This window comes from Oncorhynchus keta, chromosome 22 (assembly GCF_023373465.1).
Source record: "Oncorhynchus keta strain PuntledgeMale-10-30-2019 chromosome 22, Oket_V2, whole genome shotgun sequence".
NCBI lineage: Eukaryota > Metazoa > Chordata > Actinopteri > Salmoniformes > Salmonidae > Oncorhynchus > Oncorhynchus keta.
The window spans coordinates 23,652,936-23,680,572 of NC_068442.1; the positions used below are offsets into that span (position 1 = coordinate 23,652,936).

General features: G+C 43.2%; 1 protein-coding gene across 7 annotated transcripts in view; it reads left to right on the forward strand.

Annotated features, from left to right (window-relative positions):
- fkbp16 (FKBP prolyl isomerase 16) overlaps positions 1-27,637 on the forward strand; it is a 49,921-nt gene that overhangs the window by 2,693 nt on the left and 19,591 nt on the right. For 2 of the 7 annotated variants that reach the window (XM_035798500.2, XM_035798501.2), the window contains 3 exons: positions 1,402-1,838; positions 2,253-2,422; positions 2,788-2,876. In XM_035798500.2, coding sequence (XP_035654393.1) covers positions 1,406-1,838; positions 2,253-2,422; positions 2,788-2,876 — 692 coding nt within the window. In that variant the 5' untranslated portion in view covers positions 1,402-1,405. Of the gene's footprint in view, positions 1-604; positions 1,839-2,252; positions 2,423-2,787; positions 2,877-27,637 lie in introns of those variants that run through there. The other 5 variants (XM_035798504.2, XM_035798503.2, XM_052474931.1 and 2 more) reach the window with 4 other exon arrangements.

Genomic DNA, 27,637 nt, shown 5'->3' on the forward strand with positions numbered 1-27,637 from the left:
CACACACACACACACACACACACACACACACACACACACACACACACACACACACACACACACACACACACACACACACACACACACACACACACACACACACAAACTCAAACAAGAAAATGTAATAACTGTATAAAATGAATGCAAGACCTCAGTTCATGTATCCTTGTTAAGATAACAAATACTTTATATAATGTTGACACAGTGCCAGGGGATACCTGACAGACACTCCAAAATCATGAACGTAAAAACATTATGTTTGTGTCACTGTTTAAAAACCAACGCTGTTTTCATTTAAATTGTGAGTGCATTTTGAATTGAGGGATGGTTTATGATTACATGGGTTGTGGTCGTATATTCTGATCTTGGTTGAATTTGCAATTCAATGAGTTATTAAGCTAATACACTCTATGAGACACAGTGTGTAGTCATTATAGTACTGAGGCCTGTCTTGTCTTGAAAGTGTTGCTTACTGGCTCCTGTTCCACAGAAAGTATGTGGTAAACCTAGAAAAACCTGTTCGGTTTTCAGAAATGCATTACCCTCAGATCACATCAGATGATAATAATATCTAGTTTGTGCCACACACATGTTGCTGTGATTGTTTTCCCCTTAAAACGTATAACAGGATTAAAAGGTGTGGAAGTGCATACATTGTTGATTATTAATATATAAAGGGAAATCCACTTGACTCAATCTAGCACTCAATGTCTCACATAGGTCATCAGGGCCATCCTAGGAACGTTGGGTCTCTCTCTTAACACTCGACTACTTAAAAAGGGAAAATAAGATCTCGCGCCACAGAATAAGACAGAACTACGTCCAAGACAGCAGTCCCTAAGATCTTATTGGTGGAAAGCATTCATGGAAACTGCATTATGGGGCAGCGCGATGAAGTCATTAAGAAGCTTACAGACGTTCTGCCAGATTAGATGTTGCTCTCCTAATCCTACAGATTACAGTCACGCAAGCCTGCTGACCGAGTGTGCTTCGTTGTGTTGTACAATTTCTTTGCATTGATAATTTCTTGTTGCTCCTAACTCTCTGGAATATGTAGGCTATCAAGGAGTAACAGGATTGAGAGGAGGTTAAGGTGAGACTGTGTATAGCTCTAGTTGATAAAACAAGGCACTGGTAAAATCTATTGATGCAACCGGGATTCAGTCTAGTTATGGATGTTTTTAAATTGGATTTAACAACAGTTTAGGTGAATGTTTGGTTTTCATAAAAAACTACAGACTGTCTCTAATGGATGAAGGCACATCTCAGCTGTAACTAGACCGAGCAACTGCTTCCACACTACAGAACCAACCAGCCAGGCAGGCAGTGTTGGGAGAGATAGGTGGAGAAGGATCATCTCTTTGGGAGGCTTTCACAGATGGTGTCCCTTGCTCCCTGTAGTGAGATGGAGACAGAACCCTGCCCTGGAATGCAAGAGAAGCGGGTGGTGGAGACCAATGAGCCAGTGTTGAAGAAGGCCTACACAGGCCCTGGTGACAATGAAAGTCAGGAGGAGAAGGAACTGTCCCATGGGCTTCAGCAGGAAGACAAGGAACCCCATGGGGAGGGAGACCCCAGAATAGACAGCCAGGGTGGAGGGAAGGAGGGCACTACGTTAAACCAGCTCCCTGTGTCTGAGATTACAGAGATCCCCTGTGTGGAAGAGAGGAAGCTGAAGACCCCCAGTTTTGTGAAGACAGTGCGGTTCAGTGAGACAGAGTCTGTGGAGGACAGAGAGAACTCTGAGGAGGTTCTCTTCCCAGACCATGATATGGTTCAGTGGACCTCCTCCAGCTTCGAGGAGCTGTTCCTGGCTGAGGACTGGGAGAACATCACAGGTATGATACTCAATCAATACTGTCACGTCAAAGTTTTTTAGGAATGATGAAATATTGAAATGGTTGTTGAAGCAATATTGCACTCATGGTAAACGGTTTTGTTCTATTGTTTGTCAATTATTGTGGCACTGCCTGTAATTTGCTTGCCAACAAATTCTACAGACATTGGAAGTTACGTGGGGTATTGTCTATGTAATTCATTTAATTCTATTTAGTCAAATTCTATTCTATTTAGTCAAACACTGGCATGTAATGGCTTCTGAAACGTTATTACACCACATTATGCCCTTTCCTAATAGTTGTTTTGTCTCCAAGTGTCTGTTGATCAACAACAAGCAGATTAACCCCCAACCTCCTTCCTCCCTATTTTTCTCCCCCTCTGTCTGTCCATCCCTCACTCCCTCCTTTCCCCAGATGATCAGCTGTTGAGGAAGAAGGTGCTGGTACCTGGCCCACAGCAAGCTGAGCACCCAGCCTGGGGTCAGGAGGTCACAGTCAAAATGCAGGGAGTGCTGGAGGACAGGACTGTGGTGGAGAAGGACCCTAAACTGGTGTTCGTCATCGGAGAGGGAGATGTAAACCAGGTGGGCCCTACAGACATTCTGACTGACGACAGGACAGGTTCCAGCACACCTGTCCTCCACCCTGTCACACACACACACACCTGCACCTGCTAAACATACCACAGGGTTGGCCTGCTCCTTCAGAGAATCTACATGTGATAAATACAGTATAGGTTGCAGTATAGCCACAACACAACAGCATTGTAAGTTATGTATTGGTATTCTATGTGGCTATAAGGTTTCAATGTATGCCATCGTAACACTAGACATTTGAGGTAAGTTAATCACTCTTCATTAATAGATTTTCATAATTATTATCTAATGTGTGCAAATAAAGTATTAACAGTGAGAGATCTGTGGATAATACAGTGCTGTTTGACACACAGGCCCTGGAGGAGTGTGCCATAGCCATGCAGCAGGACGAGATCGCATTACTGCTGGCAGATTCACAGTACACCTATGGACTTCTGGGAAGGTAAACACCGCTGGGAGAAAAACACATTCATGATCCACAGCACCACTGTAGGGCAAAGACACAATCACAACACTAACAAAACGAAGATATTGGTTAAATTAAACTTGAGTCCTGCCCCTCCTCCGATCTAGAAGGAGGTTGTGTTATGGGGGTGAGGGTGTAAAAACCCCCAAATTGATTTGGCCATCTATCACCCCTCATTTAAAAAAAGTAATGTGACATATATCATCACACTAAGGAACTGAGTCCGATTGTACCTGTTGATCAGAGTGTGGCGGTCCCAAGTAGCCTGACTAATGAACCACAACCCGGAGCAGATGGCCCCCTCCAAACACCATTCACACATGGCTAGAGGCCTCTACCCTCCCTCCCACCCTATGATAAAGACACCACTCAAATGACAGCCAATGGCTTGGATTTACAACCCATGCCCCGTTAATGAGCCATTGCATGCATAGAATTTAACACATTGACACCTGTGGTTCTGACACAATGATACTTCACATGCAATGTTTACTTCAACATGCCGCTGTAACGTGATCCTTACTCTGCAAATTACCACTTGATTTGCAATATATATTTATATATATATATATATATATATATATATATATATATTTTTTTTTAAGCATTTCACCAGCCGTAAATTCAGATATTTGCCGTATGTCATGCTTCCTTTTTCAAAAGTATACATTAATGTTGTTCATGCACAGGCATATAACGGTGTGTTTCTAACAGGTAAACAAAACTGGATAAAGCTCATGAATAGAGTGTCATGTCACACAACATGTTTAATCTCCCACACAGATTACCAAGTCATGTTGTTTAGGATCTTCCTCTGGATGTTGACATTCAACCCAATGGAGCTAATCAAGATGTGACAATATTTTTGGACAACACAGCATGAAGATAATACAGCTGTCCTATATGCAAAGAGTTATCCGTTGCACTCTATTTGCATTTTAGAGTTTACATCACAAAATATAGCTGTTTCAGAGGATCCAGGGGGAAAGGGTGTCCTCCGACTGTGGCATGTGTCTGTGTGGTCTTTCATTTCTTGCCAGAGCCTGATGCAGTTTGATGAGCATGCAGTGCACGTCTTGGCCTCGATGTGTGGTCCTATTCTATGTGTGAGGTCTTGTTAGTATTGAGTTTGTGGAGCTCTAGAAAGTAGTTGTTCAATTCTGTTTTAGCAGAGAGAGGGGTGAAAGGAAGGTGATCCTCTGAGGAAAATCTCTACCTCTGTCTGTTCCTGAGGTGAGTCCCCTGGTCTGTTCCTGAGGTGAGTCACCTGGTCTGCGTGTAGACAGAGAGAGCTAGAGAGGCCAGGCAAGCAAGCAGGCAGGAGCTCAGTTAATGATTGTTTTGCTGCATCTGGTTAAGGCTGTGTACTGTGGAGTCAAATTTAGCCCTTCCCCTGAGGTAGTCCTCCTGGGCACCATGCCAGCTCCTAAAAGGGTGGTGACAAAGCTGTTTAAGTAACTTCTCCCTGCTGTGATGTCCAACAATGAAAGACAGCTAGTGGTGTCTCAGAGACACTTCCTAAAGTAAAATATTACAAAAGGAGTGACATAAATTAAACAAGGTGCCGTTTGTACGGTGCTTTTTATACCATGATGTGATTCAAAGACAGTAATACCACTGATATATAAAGATGGAATAACAACTACTTTTTATTTCATTTTAAATAGCATGCAAAATAATGTCATTGCCCTCTCCCCATCCTCTAATGGATACATTGATTGAAACTGTCGGTCGCCTGTTGCAGACAGCGGCACTGTCTCTGCTGAGAGCACTTCATAGCTATTTGTCTGAACATTTTGCTGCCCCGCTGATTTGCTGGTAGGGATGCACCGTGGCGTGTTGTGGGTTTGCTGCTGCATCTGATCCTAAAATACTTGGTCTGTTAGGATTATTTGACTGATGATGTTACAGTATGTTAGGATGTGGCCAATGAAACCCCTGGAACGGTCTCCATGAGCAACAATTTACCTGGTTCGATATCTCAGACAGGCTGGTGAAAGGTTTACGGGATAAATCAAGTGTAAAGCACAGTGACGTTTGTGTTGCCAGGAATGAGCCATGGAACAAGGCAATAAAGAAGTGACTCCATCATCATAGCCAACTCTGACACAAGTAACATACGCCAAAAGCATCCAAGTATTTCCAGGGAGATACAGACTGGACTCTGTCATTCACCACATCCTAATCATAAACCCATGGAGAGCAACATCTGTGGATCTGTGCTCAGGGCCAAGACCAACACAGTCGGAAAGTCCTGGGGGGGGGCAACACCCCCTCAGCTCCTCATTGACCCAAAGTCAACAACATAAAACATGTGCACTGACAGCTGTTGTGATGTGCAAGGGTTATGCAGGATGAATGTAGTCTTTGCAAATATTAGGAAAGTATATACAATTCATTTGGGGTCCTGCCTGACTACTTGACACCTATGTTATTTGACATCTGTACAAAACACTATAAATTCCTAACTTTAATATAACTTTTGTACTAGAAAAGGGGTTACACTGTGTCAGGATTGCGAGCGGAAGTTGTTTTTAGAAAGTCCTATTCAATAGAACCTTATGTCCCAGCAGGGACTCTAGTATCATTTTTGGCAGATATTTGTTTTCTTGGCAGTGATGAAAGCAATGTTAATGATGCATGTTAGAGAGAGCGGTGTTTATTTTCTAGGATATTGGGACATATTCTAATAATTCTAATAACACAAACATTCGAATAATTAACACACCTCAGAGGGCTTGGTCTATAGTCAAACCAAAGTCTGATTTAAGGCGCTGTATAATAGCCAAAGGTTGATGAATTCTATCCATTTCAATTCAAATAACTTGTATTTCCTGACAACATAGCGGCATAGAAGACAAAAACAAGCAATCTATACAACCACGGAATATATACACTGAATGTAGAAAACATTATGGACATCTTCCCATGACATAGACTGACTAGGTGAATCCAGGTGATGTCACTTATTAAATCCACTTCAATCAGTGTAGATGAAGGGGAGGAGACAGTGTAAAGAATCATTTTTAAGCCTTGAGACGATTGAGACGGATTGTGTATGTGTGCCATTCAGAGGGTGAATGGGCAAGACAAAAAGAGTCAAGTGCATTTGAATGGGTTATGGTAGTAGGTGCCAGGCGCATCGGTTTGTTTGAAGAACTGCAAAGCTGCTGGGTTTTTCATGCTCAACAGTTTCCTGTGTGTATCAAGAATGGTCCACCACCCAAAGGACATCCAGCCAACTTGACACAACTGTGGGAAACATTGGTCAACATGGTCCGGCATCCGGGTGGAATGCTTTCGACACCTAGGGTCCATTCGCTGACAAATTGAGGCTGTTTTGAGGGAAAAGGGTAGAGGGGATGGGGGGGTGCAACTCATTATTAGGAAGGTGTTTTTAATATTTTGTACACTCAGTGTACTGTATATACAAATAAGAATAAGAACTTAAAAAGTTCAGGAGTTTGATGAATGTTGGCACAAAACTAGAAACTGCCCTCTTAAACTTGTATGCCAGAGATATACTTCTGCAACTGGAGGGTAGGGGCAATTTTTTTTTTTACCTTTATTTTACTAGACAGTTAAGAACAAATTCTTATTTTCAATGACAGCCTAGGAACAGTGGGTTAAGTGCCTGTTCAGGGGCAGAACGACAGATTTGTACTTTGTCAGCTCGGGGATTCAAACTTGCAACCTTTCGGTTACTAGTCCAACGCGCTAACCACTAGGGTACCCTGCCGCTATACTGGTCATGGAGTGTGTGCGTAATGTCTAAGGCTATTTGTTCCCCCTTCTTCCTCACTCGTTTTTTATAGATGTCACTGAGGGCTTCACTAGAGCAGGGGTATTCAACCGGGGGTCTGCGGCAACCTAGGGGTCTGCAGAGGTACTTCAGGGGGTCTGGCAAAATAATATACACTACATGTCCTCTGTTGCAACACTCACTCCTGAGTTCCAAACTGCCTCTGCAAGCAACGTCAGCACAATAACTGTTCATTGGGAGGTTCATGAAATATGTTTCCATGGCTGGGCAGCCGCGTACAAGTGTAAGATCATGCAAGGCGTCGGCTGGAGTGAGGTAAAGCCCCCCCCCCACACACACACACACACACACACACACACACACGCTGCTACTACTGTCTATTATCTATCCTGTTGACTAGTCACATTACCCCTACCTATATATACACATAGCTACCTCAATTACCTCGTACCCCTGCACATCGACTCGGCACAGGTACTCCCTGTATATAGACATGTTATTACCTCGTACCTCTGCACATCGACTCGGCACTGGTACTCCCTGTATATAGACATGTTATTACCTCGTACCTCTGCACATCGACCCGGCACTGGTACTCCCTGTATATAGACATGTTATTACCTCGTACATCTGCACATCGACTCGGCACTGGTACTCCCTGTATATAGACATGTTATTACCTCGTACCCCTGCACATCGACTCGGCACTGGTACTCCCTGTATATAGACATGTTATTACCTCGTACCCCTGCACATCGACTCGGCACTGGTACTCCCTGTATATAGACATGTTATTACCTCGTACCTCTGCACATCGACTCGGCACTGGTACACCCTGTATATAGACATGTTATTACCTCGTACCTCTGCACATCGACTCGGCACTGGTACTCCCTGTATATAGACATGTTATTACCTCGTACCTCTGCACATCGACTCGCCACTGGTACTCCCTGTATATAGACATGTTATTACCTCGTACCTCTGCACATCGACTCGGCACTGGTACACCCTGTATATAGACATGTTATTACCTCGTACCTCTGCACATCGACTCGGCACTGGTACTCCCTGTATATAGACATGTTATTACCTCGTACCTCTGCACATCGACTCGGCACTGGTACTCCCTGTATATAGACATGTTATTACCTCGTACCTCTGCACATCGACTCGGCACTGGTACACCCTGTATATAGACATGTTATTACCTCGTACCTCTGCACATTGACTCGGCACTGGTACTCCCTGTATATAGACATGTTATTACCTCGTACCTCTGCACATCGACTCGGCACTGGTACTCCCTGTATATAGACATGTTATTACCTCGTACCTCTGCACATCGACTCGGCACTGGTACTCCCTGTATATAGACATGTTATTACCTCGTACCTCTGCACATCGACTCGGCACTGGTACTCCCTGTATATAGACATGTTATTACCTCGTACCTCTGCACATCGACTCGGCACTGGTACTCCCTGTATATAGACATGTTATTACCTCGTACCTCTGCACATCGACTCGGCACTGGTACTCCCTGTATATAGACATGTTATTACCTCGTACCTCTGCACATCGACTCGGCACTGGTACTCCCTGTATATAGACATGTTATTACCTCGTACCTCTGCACATCGACTCGGCACTGGTACTCCCTGTATATAGACATGTTATTACCTCGTACCTCTGCACATCGACTCGGCACTGGTACTCCCTGTATATAGACATGTTATTACCTCGTACCTCTGCACATCGACTCGCCACTGGTACTCCCTGTATATAGACATGTTATTACCTCGTACCTCTGCACATCGACTCGGCACTGGTACTCCCTGTATATAGACATGTTATTACCTCGTACCTCTGCACATCGACTCGGCACTGGTACTCCCTGTATATAGACATGTTATTTTGACACTTATTCACTGTGTATTTATTCCTCGTATCACTTCTGAGACACACCAACATCCAGCAGAGAATGTACCTGCTTAACGTAACAGTGACATTCTTAGAAAATAAAGAAAAGAGAGCATGCGGACAACGTGAGCCACAAACCACCACCATGTGAGAGGGCATGAACTCTGGGTTGTGATGAATGACTTGTCTAATGAGTGAGGGTATCTGTGGGTGTTGCTATTCTCAATGAAAATGTAGAATTTGTCATATGACACATACACACACACGGCATATGACACACACCCACACCCACTTTGTGTGAAAGTCTGTTTGCAACAGGGATATGAATCGACACATCCAGCCCTGGTGACTCCCATCCTTTCCCAAGCTTTGAGAAAGACCAGAACAACAGGAGAAAAGAACTGGCCACAGCTTGTTCTCTGGCATTAATAACAATAGACTCAGCTGTCCAATTGGGTTTGAACGGTAGTAGTTTTTCAAATCCATAGCCACAAGTACAGCCAGTAATAGTCACATTTGGTAAAACATTCATTCACAACATTAATTCACCGTTGGTACTTACACTGTAATACTAACTTGGTGCAGTGGAGAAGCAATGCTCTGAGTGTGTGTTTGTCCATGTATGTATTTGTGTGAATGCGTGTGTGTGTGTCTGTCTTATGCTCAACCCAGTGTGATTGTAAAATGATATGACCCAGAACATACTTCTGCTTTACGTTTGGAACACTGGTAAGAGGATATGTATTGGAATAGTGTACTACAGTAAATCTCTCACGGAAATGGTCTGCTTATAAACGTTCCTGCATATGCGTGTGCATGTATGTGTACGTGTGTCTGGCAGAAAGGCCCATTAGATTAAATGAGCTGTCTGCCGTGACGCATCATCCCAGAGATGCATCATCCCAGAGATGCGTAAACAGGGCTGACCACAGAGGGGAACGTGTGATCGAGGAGAGGCTCTCTGAACCCAAGATAGAGTGTGACTCACTCCCCATCGTGACATCAACAACTACACTACCAGGGTCAAAATCAAGTTCTGACACCACCCGAGCCATCATGGATTACTTCAAATAATAAACCAGTTTTACAAACAGAATTAAACATGTTCAGAAGGGTTTAGCAAGCTAAACCGTGTTCAATAGGGGCAATGACTAAAGACAGGGAGTGGGGTGGATCATTTTCTGCTGAAAATGTCCTTGTATGAGGTGACGTCATTCATTGACGGCCTAGAATTATTGTAGCATGATTTTTCAGGAAACCTGAAATTGAACTTGTGTGTATGTGCAGTCAAATATTTGAGAAGTTAGAATTTTAGGACTGTGTTTGTAGTTTTCCTGGCATAGGAGCAGCAGGCAGACAAGAGGCCACACCCAGCTGTCATGCAGCAGGAGCATGCTGTTTAGCACAGACAACAACAACACACACACACATGCACAATATTATATCTGTACAGTCTTCAGGTCAGCAGCAAGACTCAAATATAACAGGTTTAGTGAGGGGAATATAGAACACTATTAGAATTAATAAAATATACATTAAGTTTATCAGGGGTGCAACTTTGGTTTTAGAAGTGGGGGGAATATATACACACACATATTTTTATATACACAGTTGAAGTCGGAAGTTTACATACACCTTAGCCAAATACATTTAAACTCAGTTTTTCACAATTCCTGACATTTAATCAGAGTAAAAATCCCCAGTCAGTTAGGATCACCACTTTATTTTAAGAATGTGAAATGTCGGAATAATAAGAGAGAGAATGATTTATTTCAGCTGTTATTTCTTTCATCACATTCCCAGTGGGTCAGCAGTTTACATACACTCAATTAGTATTTGGTAGCGTCACCTTTAAATTGTTTAACTTGAGTCAAACGTTTTGGGTAGCCTTCCACAAGCTTCCCACAATGAGTTGGGTGAATTTTGTCCCATTCCTCCTGACAGAGCTGGTGTAACTGAGTCAGGTTTGCTTGCACATGCTTTTTCAGTTCTGCCCACACATTTTCTGTAGGATTGAGGTCAGGGATTTGTGATGGCCACTCCAATACCTTGACTTTGTTGTCCTTAAGCCATTTTGCTTGGGGTCATTGTCCATTTGGAAGACCCATTTGCGACCAATCTTAAACTTCCTGACGGATGTCTTGAGATGTTGCTTTAATATATCCACATAATTTTCCTCCCTCATGAAGCGATCTATTTTGTGAAGTGCACCAGTCCCTCCTGCAGAAAAGCACCCCCACAACATGATGTTGCCACCCCTGTAATCCATGGTTGGGATGGTGTTCTTCGGCTTGCAAGCCTCCCCCTTTTTCCTCCAAACCTAACGATGATCATTATAGACAAACAGTTCTATTTTTGTTTCATCAGGCCATAGGACATTTCTCCAAAAAGTACGATCTTTGTCCCCATGTGCAGTTGCAAACCGCAGTCTGGATTTTTTATGGCGGTTTTGGAGCAGTGGCTTCTTCCTTGCTGAGCGGTCTTTCAGGTTATGTCGAAATAGGACTCGTTTTACTGTGGATATAGATAATTTTGTATCTGTTTCCTCCAAGGTCCTTTGCTGTTGTTCTGGGATTGATTTGCACTTTAAGCACCAAAGTACGTTCATCTCTAGGAGACAGAACGTGTCTCCTTCCTGAGCGGTATGACGGCTGCGTGGTTCCATGGTGTTTATACTTGCATGCTATTGTTTGTACAGATGAACGTGGTAGCTTAAGGTGTTTGAAAATTGCTCCCAAGGATGAACCAGACTTGTGGAGGTCTACAATTATTTTTCTGTGGTCTTGGCTGATTTCTTTTGATTTTCCCATGATGTCAAGCAAAGAAGCATTGAGTGTGAAGGTAGGCCTTGAAATACATCCACAGGTACACCTCCAATTGACTCAAATGATGTCAATTAGCCTATCAGAATCTTCTAAAGCCTTGACATCACTTTCTGGAATTTTCCAAGTTGTTTAAAGGCACAGTCAACTCAGTGTACGTAACCTTCTGACCCACTGGAATTGTGATACAGTGAATTATAAGTGAAATAATCTGTCTGTAAACAATTATTGGAAATATTACTTGTCTTACACAAAGTAGATGTCCGAGCCGACTTGCCAAAACTATAGTTTGTTCACAAGACATTTGTGGAGTGGTTGAAAAACGAGTTTTAATGACTCCAAACTCCCTAGCTGACCTCTTGGAGGCATTTGCACACCGTTGCCTCATTCTGTATCACATTCCAATGCTATAACTTGGGGGGGACAAAAATGCAATTTCAAAATGTGGGGGGACATGTCTCCCCGTCCCCAGTGAAAGTTGCATCCCTGGTTTTTATACCCCTTTTACTTTTTTTTTTGTCAAGGCTAGTTGTTTGGTTGACCTGCATGCATCGCAACAACAAATGTCTGCTGTCAGGCTGTGTGTGACCTCTGCATGTGCTCGCTGAATGTTTATCTTTTAGACTTCTTGCTAGCAGCAAACCCCACACTTATCGCTCCCATCGACACAGCCCACATTGTAATACGATACTGCCTTGGAACAGGTCAACTTCTGCTCTTTATTTCTGGAATCTGTGGTGAGAGGATATTTACTGGGATACTAAATCTCAGTGAGTGGAATCTCTCAAGGTAGTTCAGTTTCTGTGAGAAGAGTTTTCCAAGTTAGTGAGAGTTCTAAGTTAAGCTGTTTTGTGCTTGACTGACCAAAACGTATTCACTTGTGCCTGCATCAGACAACCGACACAGTTTAATTGTTGCTGTTAAAATGGCAACATGATATATTGATGATTCTTTAGTTTAGACCCTGCTTTTTCAGCCACGATGTTATGATAGTAAGAGCTGGGGTCATTTTGAAAGTATGTCACATGAATCCTTCACAGTACCATTAAAATAATTGCTTGTTTCTCGTAATATAAACATGCTCTGCTATTAAGCTGTTTTACATTGTTAAAGTATAGTATTGTCTGGATGGGTGCCAGATAAAGGAGATAGACAGTCTGCTGCTCTCCTGCTGACCCACTGTTAAATAAACCCTCCCCTTTATCTTCACAGTTTAATAGCCAGTTAGAGATAGGCAGTCCACAGTATCAAAACAAGCTGTTTTCGACTGAAGCATAAAGAGAATATTATTTTTCTGCTTCAGTTATTGAAAGCCCTTTTTAGTCCATTGTTACACTCGCCCCAGCATGTTGGGTCTACACGGCCATGTGGCGGTGCATCATTATTACACTCGCCCCAGCATGTTGGGTCTACACGGCCATGTGGCGGTGCATCATTATTACACTCGCCCCAGCATGTTGGGTCTACACGGCCATGTGGCGGTGCATCATTGTTACACTCGCCCCAGCATGTTGGGTCTACACGGCCATGTGGCGGTGCATCATTGTTACACTCGCCCCAGCATGTTGGGTCTACACGGCCATGTGGCGGTGCATCATTGTTACACTCGCCCCAGCATGTTGGGTCTACACGGCCATGTGGCGGTGCATCATTGTTACACTCGCCCCAGCATGTTGGGTCTACACAGCCATGTGGCGGTGCATCATTGTTACACTCGCCCCAGCATGTTGGGTCTACACGGCCATGTGGCGGTGCATCATTATTACACTCGCCCCAGCATGTTGGGTCTACACGGCCATGTGGCGGTGCATCATTATTACACTCGCCCCAGCATGTTGGGTCTACACGGCCATGTGGCGGTGCATCATTGTTACACTCGCCCCAGCATGTTGGGTCTACACGGCCATGTGGCGGTGCATCATTATTACACTCGCCCCAGCATGTTGGGTCTACACGGCCCTGTGGCGGTGCATCATTGTTACACTCGCCCCAGCATGTTGGGTCTACACGGCCATGTGGCGGTGCATCATTATTACACTCGCCCCAGCATGTTGGGTCTACACGGCCATGTGGCGGTGCATCATTATTACACTCGCCCCAGCATGTTGGGTCTACACGGCCATGTGGCGGTGCATCATTGTTACACTCGCCCCAGCATGTTGGGTCTACACGGCCATGTGGCGGTGCATCATTGTTACACTCGCCCCAGCATGTTGGGTCTACACGGCCATGTGGCGGTGCATCATTGTTACACTCGCCCCAGCATGTTGGGTCTACACGGCCATGTGGCGGTGCATCATTATTACACTCGCCCCAGCATGTTGGGTCTACACGGCCATGTGGCGGTGCATCATTGTTACACTCGCCCCAGCATGTTGGGTCTACACGGCCATGTGGCGGTGCATCATTATTACACTCGCCCCAGCATGTTGGGTCTACACGGCCATGTGGCGGTGCATCATTATTACACTCGCCCCAGCATGTTGGGTCTACACGGCCATGTGGCGGTGCATCATTGTTACACTCGCCCCAGCATGTTGGGTCTACACGGCCATGTGGCGGTGCATCATTGTTACACTCGCCCCAGCATGTTGGGTCTACACGGCCATGTGGCGGTGCATCATTGTTACACTCGCCCCAGCATGTTGGGTCTACACGGCCATGTGGCGGTGCATCATTGTTACACTCGCCCCAGCATGTTGGGTCTACACGGCCATGTGGCGGTGCATCATTGTTACACTCGCCCCAGCGTGTTGGGTCTACACGGCCATGTGGCGGTGCATCATTGTTACACTCACCCCAGCGTGTTGGGTCAACACGGCGATGTGGCGGTGCATCATTGTTACACTCGCCCCAGCATGTTGGGTCTACACGGCCATGTGGAGGTGCATCATTGTTACACTCGCCCCAGCATGTTGGGTCTACACGGCCATGTGGCGGTGCATCATTGTTACACTCGCCCCAGCATGTTGGGTCTACACGGCCATGTGGCGGTGCATCATTGTTACACTCGCCCCAGCATGTTGGGTCTACACGGCCATGTGGCGGTGCATCATTGTTACACTCGCCCCAGCATGTTGGGTCTACACGGCCATGTGGCGGTGCATCATTGTTACACTCGCCCCAGCATGTTGGGTCTACACGGCCATGTGGCGGTGCATCATTGTTACACTCACCCCAGTATGTTGGGTCTACACGGCCATGTGGCGGTGCATCATTGTTACACTCACCCCAGTATGTTGGGTCTACACGGCCATGTGGCGGTGCATCATTATTACACTCGCCCCAGCATGTTGGGTCTACACGGCCATATGGCGGTGCATCATTATTACACTCGCCCCAGCATGTTGGGTCTACACGGCCATGTGGCGGTGCATCATTGTTACACTCGCCCCAGCATGTTGGGTCTACACGGCCATGTGGCGGTGCATCATTGTTACACTCACCCCAGCATGTTGGGTCTACACGGTGCATCATTGTTACACTCGCCCCAGCATGTTGGGTCTACACGGCCATGTGGCGGTGCATCATTGAGAGCGACATGTATAGGAAACAAGCGGAGGTGCACACGTGAGGTAGCACTCCACCTCTAATCAAGCCTAGCTACCTGCTCCTCCTCGCCTCTCTGTGCCGTTCTCTCCCCAACGCATAGCCAATAAGGGAAGGAGATTACTGGTGCATGGCAGAGAATAGAGGAGCACATGAGGCGCCAGGATCAAATCTTCCACATCCACAGGAACCTGATGTCCTCTCCAGGCACAGATGAATATGTATCAGGACCCCAGACATTCTCCACTATGGTTGAGGCTGGGGGAGGTCTGGGCTCTGGGGGATACAAATAATGATTTGAAATTTGAGGTCGTTAGATTTTTTTCCTCCCTGGTTGCTTTTGAACTGTTTTCTTAAATCGCAAAATGCACTTCTACTCTTGCACAAAAGTTAAGAAAAGTGAGAGAGGTCCACACAGACTAGCTAGCCCCGAAGTGCTACACCCTTTAGCACTTGAAAAGTAATTGCGATATGTCTGTGTATTGATTAAGGCCAAGACACCTAAAGCATGTAACAAGAGGACATGTATGCTCTGCCGTTCCTATGTCTTCATAGCTGGTTTCCATCCACCTTGTTGTTCTCCATACATAGTAAGTGTTTAACAGACTTCGTTTCTGGGACTCTTTCACTCCAGGGCCACCCTGCTTCTCTCCTAATTTGTGGTCCACCCATGTCAACTGTTATTATATTCTTACATATAATTTAAGGCATGGCTATCAACCCCCTCCCCACAATGCTCCCTTCTCATAATCTGCCCTGAGCTAGACCCTTTTGTGATAACAGACGTGTAGTTGCTGGGCAACTCATAAACACACCCACTACATGACTTTTCTGTTTGTAGCACCATTATAGTGGAAGCAGATGGGAAAGTGTGTGACCAGCTGTTGCTAGCAAGAGAGAGCGACACAGAAAAACACGCACATACACACAGTAGGAGCTCTGGGCAAGTCCTGGCACTCTGGTCTGTATTTAATAGCTATAGCATGTTGACTGTGTCACACACTAGAGTCTATATGCAGACACAGTCAACATGCAGAGAATGACCCAGTGATGTGAGCTGTTTGTGTGTTTCTGGCAGTACAGTGTGAAGTGGGAGGCAGGGAGCCAGAGAGGTATACTCATGGCAGAGCAGCCAGTGCCACGGGGGGCCCCCCTCCGTCAGTGAGGACGTGGAGTCGGGGTGACTCATCATGTGAGACGTCAGCGCTTCGTCACCAGCCGTCTGCATCTGCAAAGCAGTCAATCACTGAAACTCTGTGCTCAAAATAACAAAATATCTTCAATGGGCTTTCTATCTCCTTAATTCATCACTAGCAGGCTCCATCTTACTTGTGTGATTATAACACTAAACCTATGTTTTTAAGATTAGTTCAGTAGGTCTTAATTATCACAACCAGAATTGTCTTTATAATAGTGATACAATAATTAGTATTCCAGTGTCGAACAGCACAGGGCACAATATGTATGTTTGTATTCTGTAAAATACCTGAGTCTATATGGTAAAGAAGACCAATGATAATTATCTTTTGTATGCTCAGTTAAATGACTACACATTTCTCCTAATTGCCTGTGAGGCTTTCTCTCTGATGAGTATAATCCAGTGCCATTGCCTCTGGTCAAGTAAATTCAAGTCCTTTCTCCTCCTTTCTAATGACTGGTTCTCTGGGTCTCATCCCTCCTCATGGTGATGATCTGAGGGAGAGAGTGTGAAGAATGGGATGGGCCAATGGCAGTGCTATATTAAGTGTCCAAGATGTGTAGCTAGAGTTGCAAAGCTACCAGTAATTTACTGAAGTTACCAGAAACTTTAATAATTAACAGGTAATATGGTAACTTTGGTAATTTATACTTGAATAACTGTAAATAAAATCTATTCATATACAATGCCTTCGGAAAGAACTCACACCCCTTGACTTTTTCCACATTTTGTGTTAAAATGTATTATTTTTTAACGGTCTACACAAGATACTCTAATGTCAAAGTGGAAGATTATTTTAAAAAGATTAAAAAGAAACACTAATATACAGTATCTTGATTAGATAAGTATTCAACCCCCTAAGTCAATATACAAGTCCAAGCCAAAAGTTGACACACCTAAATCATTCAAGGTTTTTTCTCTATTTTACTATTTTCGACACTGTGACAATAGTGAAGACATCAAAACTATGAAATAATACATATGGAATCATGTGTGTTATTAAACAAATCAAAATATATTTTAGATTCTTCAAAGTAGCCACCCTAGACAGTGCCACCAGCAAAGCACCCCCACACCTCCTCCTCCATGCTTCACGGTGGGAACCACACATGCAGAGATCTGTTCACCTACTCTGCATCTCACAAAGACACGGCGGTTGGAACCAAAAATCTCAAATCTGGATTCATCAGACCAACGGAGAGATTTCCACCCTTCTAATATCCATTGCTTGTGAAGCATTTATTTGGGCTGCAATCTAAGGTGGAGTTAACTCAAACTTATCCTCTGCAGCAGAGGTAACTGGGTCTTCCTTTCCTGTGGTAGTTCTCATGAGAGCCAGTTTCATCATAGCGTTAAATGTTTTTTACGAGTGCACTTGAAGATACTTTCCAAGTTCTTTACATTTTCCGGATTAAGACGTGAAGGTCAGTCAAAGTAATAATAGACTGTCGTTTGTTTGCTTATTTGAGCTGCTCTTGCCATAATATGGCAAATAGGACTATCTTCTGTTTACCACCCCTACCTTGTCACAACACAGCTGATTGGCTCAAATGCATTAAGAAGGAAAGAAATTCCACAAATTAACTTAAGGCACACCTGTTAATTGAAATGCATTCCAGTTGACTACCACATGAAGCTGTTTGCCAAGGGTGTGCAAAGCTGTCATCAAGGCAAAGGGTGGCTGCTTTGACACATTTTTTAAAACAGTTTTTTGGTTACTACATGATTCGATGTGTTATTTCATAGTATAGTGAAGACATTAAAACTATGTAGAAAATAGAATAAATAACGGTGTTAAACTGCAACGGTATTCACAAAGTTGGTTTATATTTAAGATATTTTACAGCTTTTTGGGGGGGGGACAGAGGGAGCCTCAGTTTAAAATGAGTTCATTTTGTGAACTATAGTTCAATTACCCCTTTTATCAGTTTATCCGAATGAATCTTTCTGGCACTGTTTGTGATGCTATTGGACCCAATATTGCTTGATTTACAAAGCAAAAGATCAGCATAGACATAAGTCGGTCATGGCAGGTAGGCATCCTGGAGTGGGATGCATGATTAACATGTTGTCTATCCACTGGGTGATATTGTAGACATGGTGACATTTCTTTGATCACCATTTAGTCTCTGGGTCTTACCTTTTGATTTTTTTTTTTTTTCAATACATGCACCAGTAGCGACTTTGAAAGAAAAACATATTTTTTCTGTAATATCTATTTTCATGACATTTATTCTATTCTCAGTGTCACATGTAAATGACTAAGCTGCACGTGGTCACCATTTTTTTGGTCATCAGAATTCACAGAAATCTATTAGGAGATGACTGTATATTAAAGTGGGTCTGTCTCCCAAACATAGCTCAAATGTGTAGCAGTAGTGTGAGGAAGGCAATTTGAAACCTTGTTGGATGAGGATGATTTATTTGATTCATTACTACAAATGTCGTGCTGTTCATTTTTCACTCACTCCTCTCAGATACATACTAAATGGCATACCACCGTTCTGTAGTTCACTGGATATGCTGGTGCCAGTCTAAGAGGAAAACTACCGCACGTAGCTTCATTTAACCACAATCCTCGTGACTGTGTAGATCAGGGATCCCCAACTTGTGGCCCGGCGCCAAATTCTCTACTTGTTTTATTTACATTGTTGAACATAAGACTGTAAAAACCCCGCCAAACCAGCTGAAGATTATTTCAATAAGAAATCTGTTCAAGTATTCCCACACAAGAAAGAGACACGTAAGTCATATGCAAATGTAAGGTTTGAAATTATTATGTTTTACAGTCTACAAATTATTTGTAATTATGTTCCGGCACCCCGCCCAGCCGCTCAAGAAATATATATATATATTTTAACGCCCCGCAGCTGAATCTAGTTGATGATCCCTGATGTAGACAGTATTTGACACACTTTAGCACCCCCACATTTAGTACTTCCTTGAATCTTGCAATTATTGGATAGACTGAGAGTCAAGCATATGCCTAACTAAATTAATCTGGTGTTGACATTTACCTCACTAATAAATATACTGAACCAAACGTTCTTCGGACTGCACGCAAACTAACATATTTGCCTAAGTCTAGTCTTAATCAATCCTGTAGTCAAATCTATTGTGCAAAGTACCAACCCAAAATTGCCAATTAATATCCCTGAAATGATAGCCTCTGAATTCCCCTCCAAAATAGGTCTCCTTCCGACAATACTTTCATTGAACAACCCATAATAATGATTGCATTTGTATGTTCCAATCGGTTAACACCAGTGAAACAGGAAGTACTGTATTCATAACGTAACCTGTAGTCACACCTTCCTTCACAACATCTCTGACATTCCAGTGATGATGTGGAGCAGTTGTTACAAACTGTGCTTGTGGATCAACTTGAAAATGGAATGTATGATTGGTTCATATTTCATGTACAAAATGCAGCCTAAAAATGCATAAATTGACTCTGGGGAAGTAGATAAAGGGCCTCATTGCCAAAATACTGAAGTATCCCTTGAGCCACACTGTGTTGACCCATGTCTCCCTAAACCACAGATAGTCGTCATGATATAACTGTGGTTCTAGCAATCTGCCTCCATCAGCTCGTCTCAGATCAGCCCAGCACACAACTGCCTATAAAAAGATACTGTAGCACGGTAACTAGCCCCAGGCCTGAGATTGGATTCATTTTAACAGTCTAAGAAGGCCTGCTCCAGATTATATGAGGACTTTTGAAGAGCTCACCCCCAGGCAGTGGGCAGGAACTACCCTTGATGTCTGCTGTTGTTTTCTCCCTCATTGGATTTTGTGGACAAGGGAATAAAAATAAACATTGTAGTAAACAGAGGCATCAGCTCAGTTAGAGGTACATAGTTGATAGAATAAAACGTTCGCTAGTCCTTGTATCATAGGACAGTAACAGAGGGCTGTTTTGCAATAAATGAACCGCTTAGGCGAGGCAGAAAAACAGCTGTGACGTTTCACGGAGGGCAGGATTAGAGCTAAGCTCCTTTGTGTGGTTGTTTTGATGTTGTGTCCAGAGCTGCCAAAGTCTCTTTAAAGAGCAAAACAGAAACAAATGAATGTCTAGTGGACAATCCAATTGATGTGTTTATCACGACATTAAAGTGACTATCCTCAAATCTTCCACCGGGTGATATTAGCATACGATTTGTACAACACATCTATTTTTATTACTGGCTTGTACTATGGTAGGTTATCTCCATAGCAACCGCAGGGAGACACTTTCTGGGCATTTCCATCATTTAAAGACGCATGATAAAAATGGAGTGCCTGATGTCAAAGGGACTTCTGTTTTTCCCCCACTGAGGTATATTTCCTTCATTCACACTGACACGGTGTCTGTTTGCCTGACAGATAACACTCTGAGTCAGCTGCATTAAGTTTGCATTGCAGCTCTCGGTGAGACAAACAGATCAGTCATGGATGCATGCATCCCATAGAGATGACATGGGAGAGAGGAAAACAAAACCTTCATAAGTGTGGACCATTATCCAAACAAACACTATGGGATGGCAGGGGTTACACACACATTCTATTGACCTGACAAGTGTATATGAATTGCATCAAGATATTTCTCTGCTTAATTTTAATGAAGTACCGGTCACTTGCACTACTGCTTGTGTTATAAGAAACATGCCAAGCGTTTGCTGTACATTTTGCCTCTCCCTACAGGCCTACACTTTCGCTTTAATGGAGACTGATAAAGTACCTCAACAGCCCCTGGCCAGACGATCCTGCCAATGTGACTCACTCAACCTGTATACCTCTCAGCACCACTAGCGAACTTGCTGCTTCAGCTAAATCCTTGTCCTAAGTCTCTTGTAATTTTACTGCTATCCTCTTCCATCTGACCCACCTCCAGTATACCCCACACCCACTCAGCTCAGTCACAGTGCTCAGGGTCAGCTCTTTACCAACAGGACAGTCAGTGTCAGCCCTAAAGGTTAAGTCTACCTGATGTAGGGCTTGAGTAAGTGTGTTACTATTCTGCCTTTTATTACCCCATCACATTTCAAGGCTTGACAACGGCAATCAGCCTGTAGAAATGTAGGCGATATAACCTATTTTCTCTGGTCTCTGTCAATAGCTTCTCCAAAAAAACTAAACTCCACACATACCCCTCTTCTGGCTAACTGTGGGTGGCTTACTTTTCTGGGCTTTAGACTTTTAAAAAAATGCAGTATGTGTGAGAGAATCTAATGGCCTCTTTAGGCTACAACACCGATCGGTTGTGTGCCAGGCACTGCTAGGCTTAGCCTCGAAGGACCCTGGGTTAGTGTCAAATGAGTTTGTCCCACTGACCAGCCTGTGTTTCCTGTCTTGTAATTAGGCCCTGGGGGCTCATTCACATACCAGAGGCCGGTTATGGGGCTAATCACTAGTGCCCTGTGTGACACTGTAAACCCAGTGGAGTTGTGATCTCAAATGACAAATCTCTGACAATGCCTGTTTGGTTTGAATAATGTACAGTTGAAGTCAGAAGTTTACATACACCTTAGCCAAATACATTTAAACTCAGTTACAGTTCCTGCTATTTAATCCTAGTAAAAATTCCCTATCTTAGGTCAGTTAGGATCACCACTTTATTTTAGGAATGTGAAATGTCAGAATAATATAATTATTTATTTCAGCTTTTATTTCTTTCATCAGTTTACAGAACAATATACTCAATTAGTATTTGGTAGCATTGGCTTAAACAATTTAAACTTGGGTCAAACATTTTGGGAAGCCTTCCACAAGCTTTCCACAGTAAGTTGGGCAAACTTTGGCCCATTCCTCGTGACAGAGCTGGTGAAACTGAGTCAGGCTTGTAGGCCTCCTTGCTCACACACACTTTAAGTTCTGCCCCCAAATGTTCTATAGGATTGAGGTCAGGGCTTTGTGATGCCCACTCCAATATCTTGACTTTGTTGTCCTTAAGCCATTTTGCCACAACTTTGGAAGTATGCTTTGGGTCATTTTCCATTTGGAAGACCCATTTGCGATCAAGCTTTAAATTCCTGACTGATGTCTTGAGATGCTGCTTCAATAAACCCACACACTTTAACTTCCTCATGATTTCATCTATTTTGTGAAGTGCACCAGTCCCTCCTGCAGCAAAGCACCCCCACAACATGATGCTGCCACCCCCGTGCTTCATGGTTGGGATGGTGTTCTTCGGCTTGCAAGACTCCCCCTTTTTCCTCCAAACATAATGATGGTCATTATGGCCAAAGAGTTCTATTTTTGTTTCATCAGACCAGAGGACATTTCTCTAGAAAGTATGATCTTTGTCCCCATGTGCAGTTGCAAACCGTAGTCTGGCTTTTTTATGGCGGTTTTGGAACAGTGGCTTTCTCCTTGCTGAGCGGCCTTTCAGGTTATGGCGGTATAGGACTCATTTTACTGTGGATATAGATACGTTTGTACCCGTTTCCTCCACCATCTTCACAAGGGTCTTTGCTGTTTTTCTGGGATTGATTTGCACTTTTCGCACCAAAGTACATTCAACTCTAGGAGACAGAACGCATCTCCTTCCTGAGCAGTATGACGGCTGCGTGGTCCCATGGTGTTAATACTTGCGTACTATTATTTGTACAGATTGCTTCCAAGGATGAACCAGAGGTCTGGTTCAATTTGTTTTCTGAGGTCTTGGTTGATTTATTTTGATTTCCCATGATGTCAAGCAAAGAGGCACTAAGTTTGAAGGTAGATCTTGAAATACACTGCTCAAAAAAATAAAGGGAACACTAAAATAACACATCCTAGATCTGAATGAATGAATGAAATTTTTTCTTTACATAGTTGAATGTGCTGACAACAAAATCACACAAAAATTATCAATGGAAATCAAATTTATCAACCCATGGAGGTCTGGATTTGGAGTCACACTCAAAATTAAAGTGGAAAACCACACTACAGGCTGATCCAACTTTGATGTAATGTCCTTAAAACAAGTCAAAATGAGGCTCAGTAGTGTGTGTGGCCTCCTTTTTTGAGCAGTGTACATCCACAGGTACACCTCCAATTGACGTCAATTAGCCTATCAGGTGGGCCTCCCGGGTGGCTCTGGGTTCCCGCCCAGGCTCTGTCGTAACTGGGGGCCGGGCGCAGTGCGCGCTAACCAAGGTTGCTAGGTGTTTCTTCCGAAAAAAGGCACAGTCGACTTAGCATATGTAAACTTCTGACCCACTGGAAATGTGATACAGTGAATTATAAGTGAAATAATCTGTATGTAAACAATTGATGGAAAAATTACTTGCGTCATGCAAAGTAGATGTCCTAACCGACTTGCCAAAACAAAAATAATTTGTGGAGTGGTTGAAAAACAACCTAAGTGTATGTAAACCTCCGACTTCAACTGTAGGTGCAATTCACAGCTGTTCATATTTTGGGGTGAAAGAAAAAACACTTGTGATGTTAATGGAACTTCAGCTGTATGCTACCCAGTCCACCTTATGTAGCCTGGCAACAAGGGGGCAGCCAATTTGTTACTCATGCCTTTCAACTTCCGACGCATTGACACAGCTGGTGATGTCGTTATAAATTACACTTGTCAAAACTATACCATAACGTGCACATAATTTGAAAGATATACTTTTCTGGTGAGAAAAATTATTTACATTTCAAACGTTTGTTTTCTCCAGTGGAGGCTCGTCAGAGGAGGACCATCCTCAGTTAAAAAATATCTATTTTTAAACATTTGAAAAGTTATCCTTTTAAGATAAACTTATACTAAATATATTCACGTCACCAAATAATTTATTTAAACACATTGTTTTGCAATGAAGGTCTACAGTAGCCTCTACAGCACTGTAGGGTAGCATGGTGTAGCCGGACAGCTAGCTTCTGTCCTCCTCTGCGTATATTGACTTAAATACAAATCTAGGAGGCACATGGTTCTCACCCCCTTCCATAGACTTACACAGTAATTATGACAACTTCCGGAGTACGTCCTCCAACCTATCAGAGCTCTTGCATCATGAACTGAAATGTTGTCCACCCAATGAAAGGATCAGAGAATGAATCTCGTTCTGAAAGCATAAGCTACAACTCGCTAGCACTGCAGTGCATAAATTGTGGTTGGTAGTTTACTCAAGGAGAGGCAAACAGTTGAACAAACACATTTCTTTCACTTTCAGTTTCACTTAGCTAACAAATGCAGCTAGCAAGTTGAGCTTACTCAAACAGAGGGGTGCTGTGTTAACTAGCTGTGTATGACTATTCAAGACAACACTGGACAACACTTCCAAGTCAAGGTAAGCTTTTGGTTTGACTAATTCATTGCCACTGGGGCCCGCATGTGTAAATGCTAAACTGCTTGATTTAAACACATTGTTTTGCAATGAAAGTCTACAGTAGCCTCTACAGCTATACACTAACGTTACTGCATGACTGTAGCGGGTTTACTAATGCGTTAGTTCTATTAGCTATGTTGAGTATGAAGTTACTTTAGCTAATATGGTGACAACGATGTAGGTTATGTGTAGCGGTTATGACAGTGTTTGGCTTGGAAAGGTATTTTCACCTGGTCACGTACAGATGTGTTGTGCTTTGAAGTCCACAAATGGAGGGAAAAAGTGAGAGGAGAGTACAGATGCGAGAAGGAATTCAACGTGACTGCTATGAAAGTGAACTGTGTTTTACACGTGATTAGGGGTGTTGAAAAAAGTTTTTTTAAACAGAAGCAAGAAACCTGCATCTGTCCAATAGAAACTCTTGTTGGCAACTTTTGAACTAATCATTACACCCTTGATGAGCTAGATGCAGGCAAGAGTGTGCAAGGCAGTATTGAATGTGTCACTGTCTGTACATGTGTCACTTCAAATGTTTCTTGACATGTGGACAACTGCGTTGCAAACCTTTCATAGGCTAGGTTTTAGCAACCTCATGATGGGTGTAGGGAAAATTCTAGTATCATGTAGAAGCCTAAACCTATCGATGTTTAATTGAACTGGGTGAATGGAATATGAATGACAGTCATCCAATATGCTGTAATTGAAACAAGGCCGTGCTCATGAAAAACAAAATTGTCCTCCCGCATCATAAAAGGCACCGACCCCGATTCCCATAGACTTAAAAACATAGCCCATATTTGAAGTGTTTCTAAAATTCCCTATGGGAACAATTAATGGAGCTTCCACTGTGGGTCTCTATAGGTCGTGGCTGTGGTTCATATTCTATTGATGTGGCTGTGTTTTAGGAGCACACCGCACCAGTGCATTAATCAACCAGTGAGTTTACCCTAACTAACTGGATGCCTGTAGCACAGTGGTCTGCTTTTCTTAGCTAGTCAAACTGGCTGGTGAGAGGCTGTGTTTGTTTCTTCAATACAGTCCAGTGTTACATAATGTAGCCTTTGGACTATTGTGAAATGTAGTGAGATAAGAGCAGAAAGGGAAAACTCCAAGGCAAAGAGAATCAAATCACTGTTCTAGTTTGTCTATTTATACATTCTCAGCAATTGTCATCCTTCCTGGTCAATGGATTTACATGGAATGTGTGACCAGAATGAGAAAACAAATAATAATTGTCACTCATGAAGGTGAAATGCAATGACATCAGTTGTTGGGCTGTTATATAAATTAATAAACTATTCACATTTCCATTGGTTTATCACATAAATAAATCATTATAATGCCAGTGAGGACTTGTACAGAAAGGTGATGGACAGATTCATGGCAGATCATGAAAGGATACTTCCTCTGTAGTAAGCTCCAAAGAGGACATGCAATGTGTGTTTCTCAATATGCATACAACCGTGCGCCACACTCTTGCTCCAAGTATATTCTCCATGGACATTCTCTTGAGTATGTCCTTGTGAGGACGAGTGTGGAGAATGCATAAAACACTACATTTGAGAAGCACTCACACTCCCTTACTGTATTACCTCGTGCTGCATCTCTCCGTTCACTGAACCTTCTTCCAGCCTGGACAATGGCAACAATAGACAAAACAAGATATACACAAGCAAACATTTGATTAAAAAAGTATCAGCTAGATATACGGTATGTGAATCGTTGTAATCTAGCCAGCCAACTAACTAGTTAAACAGGAAAAATTGACCTAAAACTAATGTTATGCAAGGTACAGTAAATGTCAATTCTTCGTTGGTAGCGAGCTAACAATTCTTTGTGGCCAGCTAGCTAGCCCAATTGACTTACCCATCCACTGAACCTTCCTTCTTGCCATTGTCCTGGCTATAGAGACGAAACAAGATACAAAGCAAAGGTTTTACTTCATAACGATGTGAATCGTAACATTGTCATTCATTCATCTGGTAAGCTACAATGAATTCCATTTTATTTTTGTGTCAAATCACCAATTGGCAACCCATCCCTGATGGGATTAATTGACAAACAAACATTACAATAATTTACTGCGGGACCACCCATACGTAGAATGTATGCACACATGACTGTAAGTCGCTTTGGATAAAAGCGTCTGCTAAATGGCATATATTATTATTATTATTATAATTAAGATAATTATTTTTCCTGTGTGCTCTGCAGTGCAAATAAATTGTAAATAAGCTTATCCAAACAATCATTTAAATTCAGAAAAAATAAAATGAAGGCATTTGAACCCAGTCTGGCACAAAGAAGATTCATGTGGGAGACAGGCCTATATACAGTTGCGGCCAAAAGTTGAGAATGACACAAATATTAATTTTCACAAAGTCTGCTGCCTCAGTTTGTATGATGGCAATTAGCATATACTCCAGAATGTTATGAAGAGTGATCAGATGAATTGCAAAGTCCCTCTATGCCTTGCAAATGAACTGAATCCCCCAAAAACATTAACTGCATTTCAGCCCTGCCACAAAAGGACCAGCTGACATGTCAGTGATTCTCTCGTTAACACAGGTGTGACTGTTAACGAGGACAAGCCTGGAGATCACCGTCATATGCTGATTGAGTTCGAATAAGAGACTGGAAGCTTCAAAAGGAGGGCGGTGCTTGGAATCATTGTTCTTCCTCTGTCAGTCATGGTTAGCTGCAAGGAAACACGTGCCGTCATCATTGCTTTGCACAAAAAGGGCTTCACAGGCAAGGATATTGCTGCCAATAAGATTGTACTGAAATCAACCATTTATCGGATGCTCAAGAACTTTAAGGAGAAGGGTTCAATTGTTGTGAAGAAGGCTTCAAGGTGCCCAAGAAAGTCCAGCAAGCTCCAGGACCATCTCCTAAAGTTGACTCAGCTGTGGGATCAGGGCACCACCAGTACAGAGCTTGCTCAGGAATGGCAGCAGGCGGGTGTGAGTGCATCTGCACACACAGTGAGGCGAATACTTTTGGAGGATGGCCTGGTGTCACGGGCAACAAAGAAGCCACTTCTCTCCATGAAAAACATCAGGGACAGACTGATATTCTGCAAAAGGTACAGTGATTGGACTGCTAAGGACTGGGGTAAAGTCATTTTCTCTGATGAATCCCCTTTCCGATTGTTTGGGGAATCCGGAAAAAAGCTTGTCTGGAGAAGACAAGGT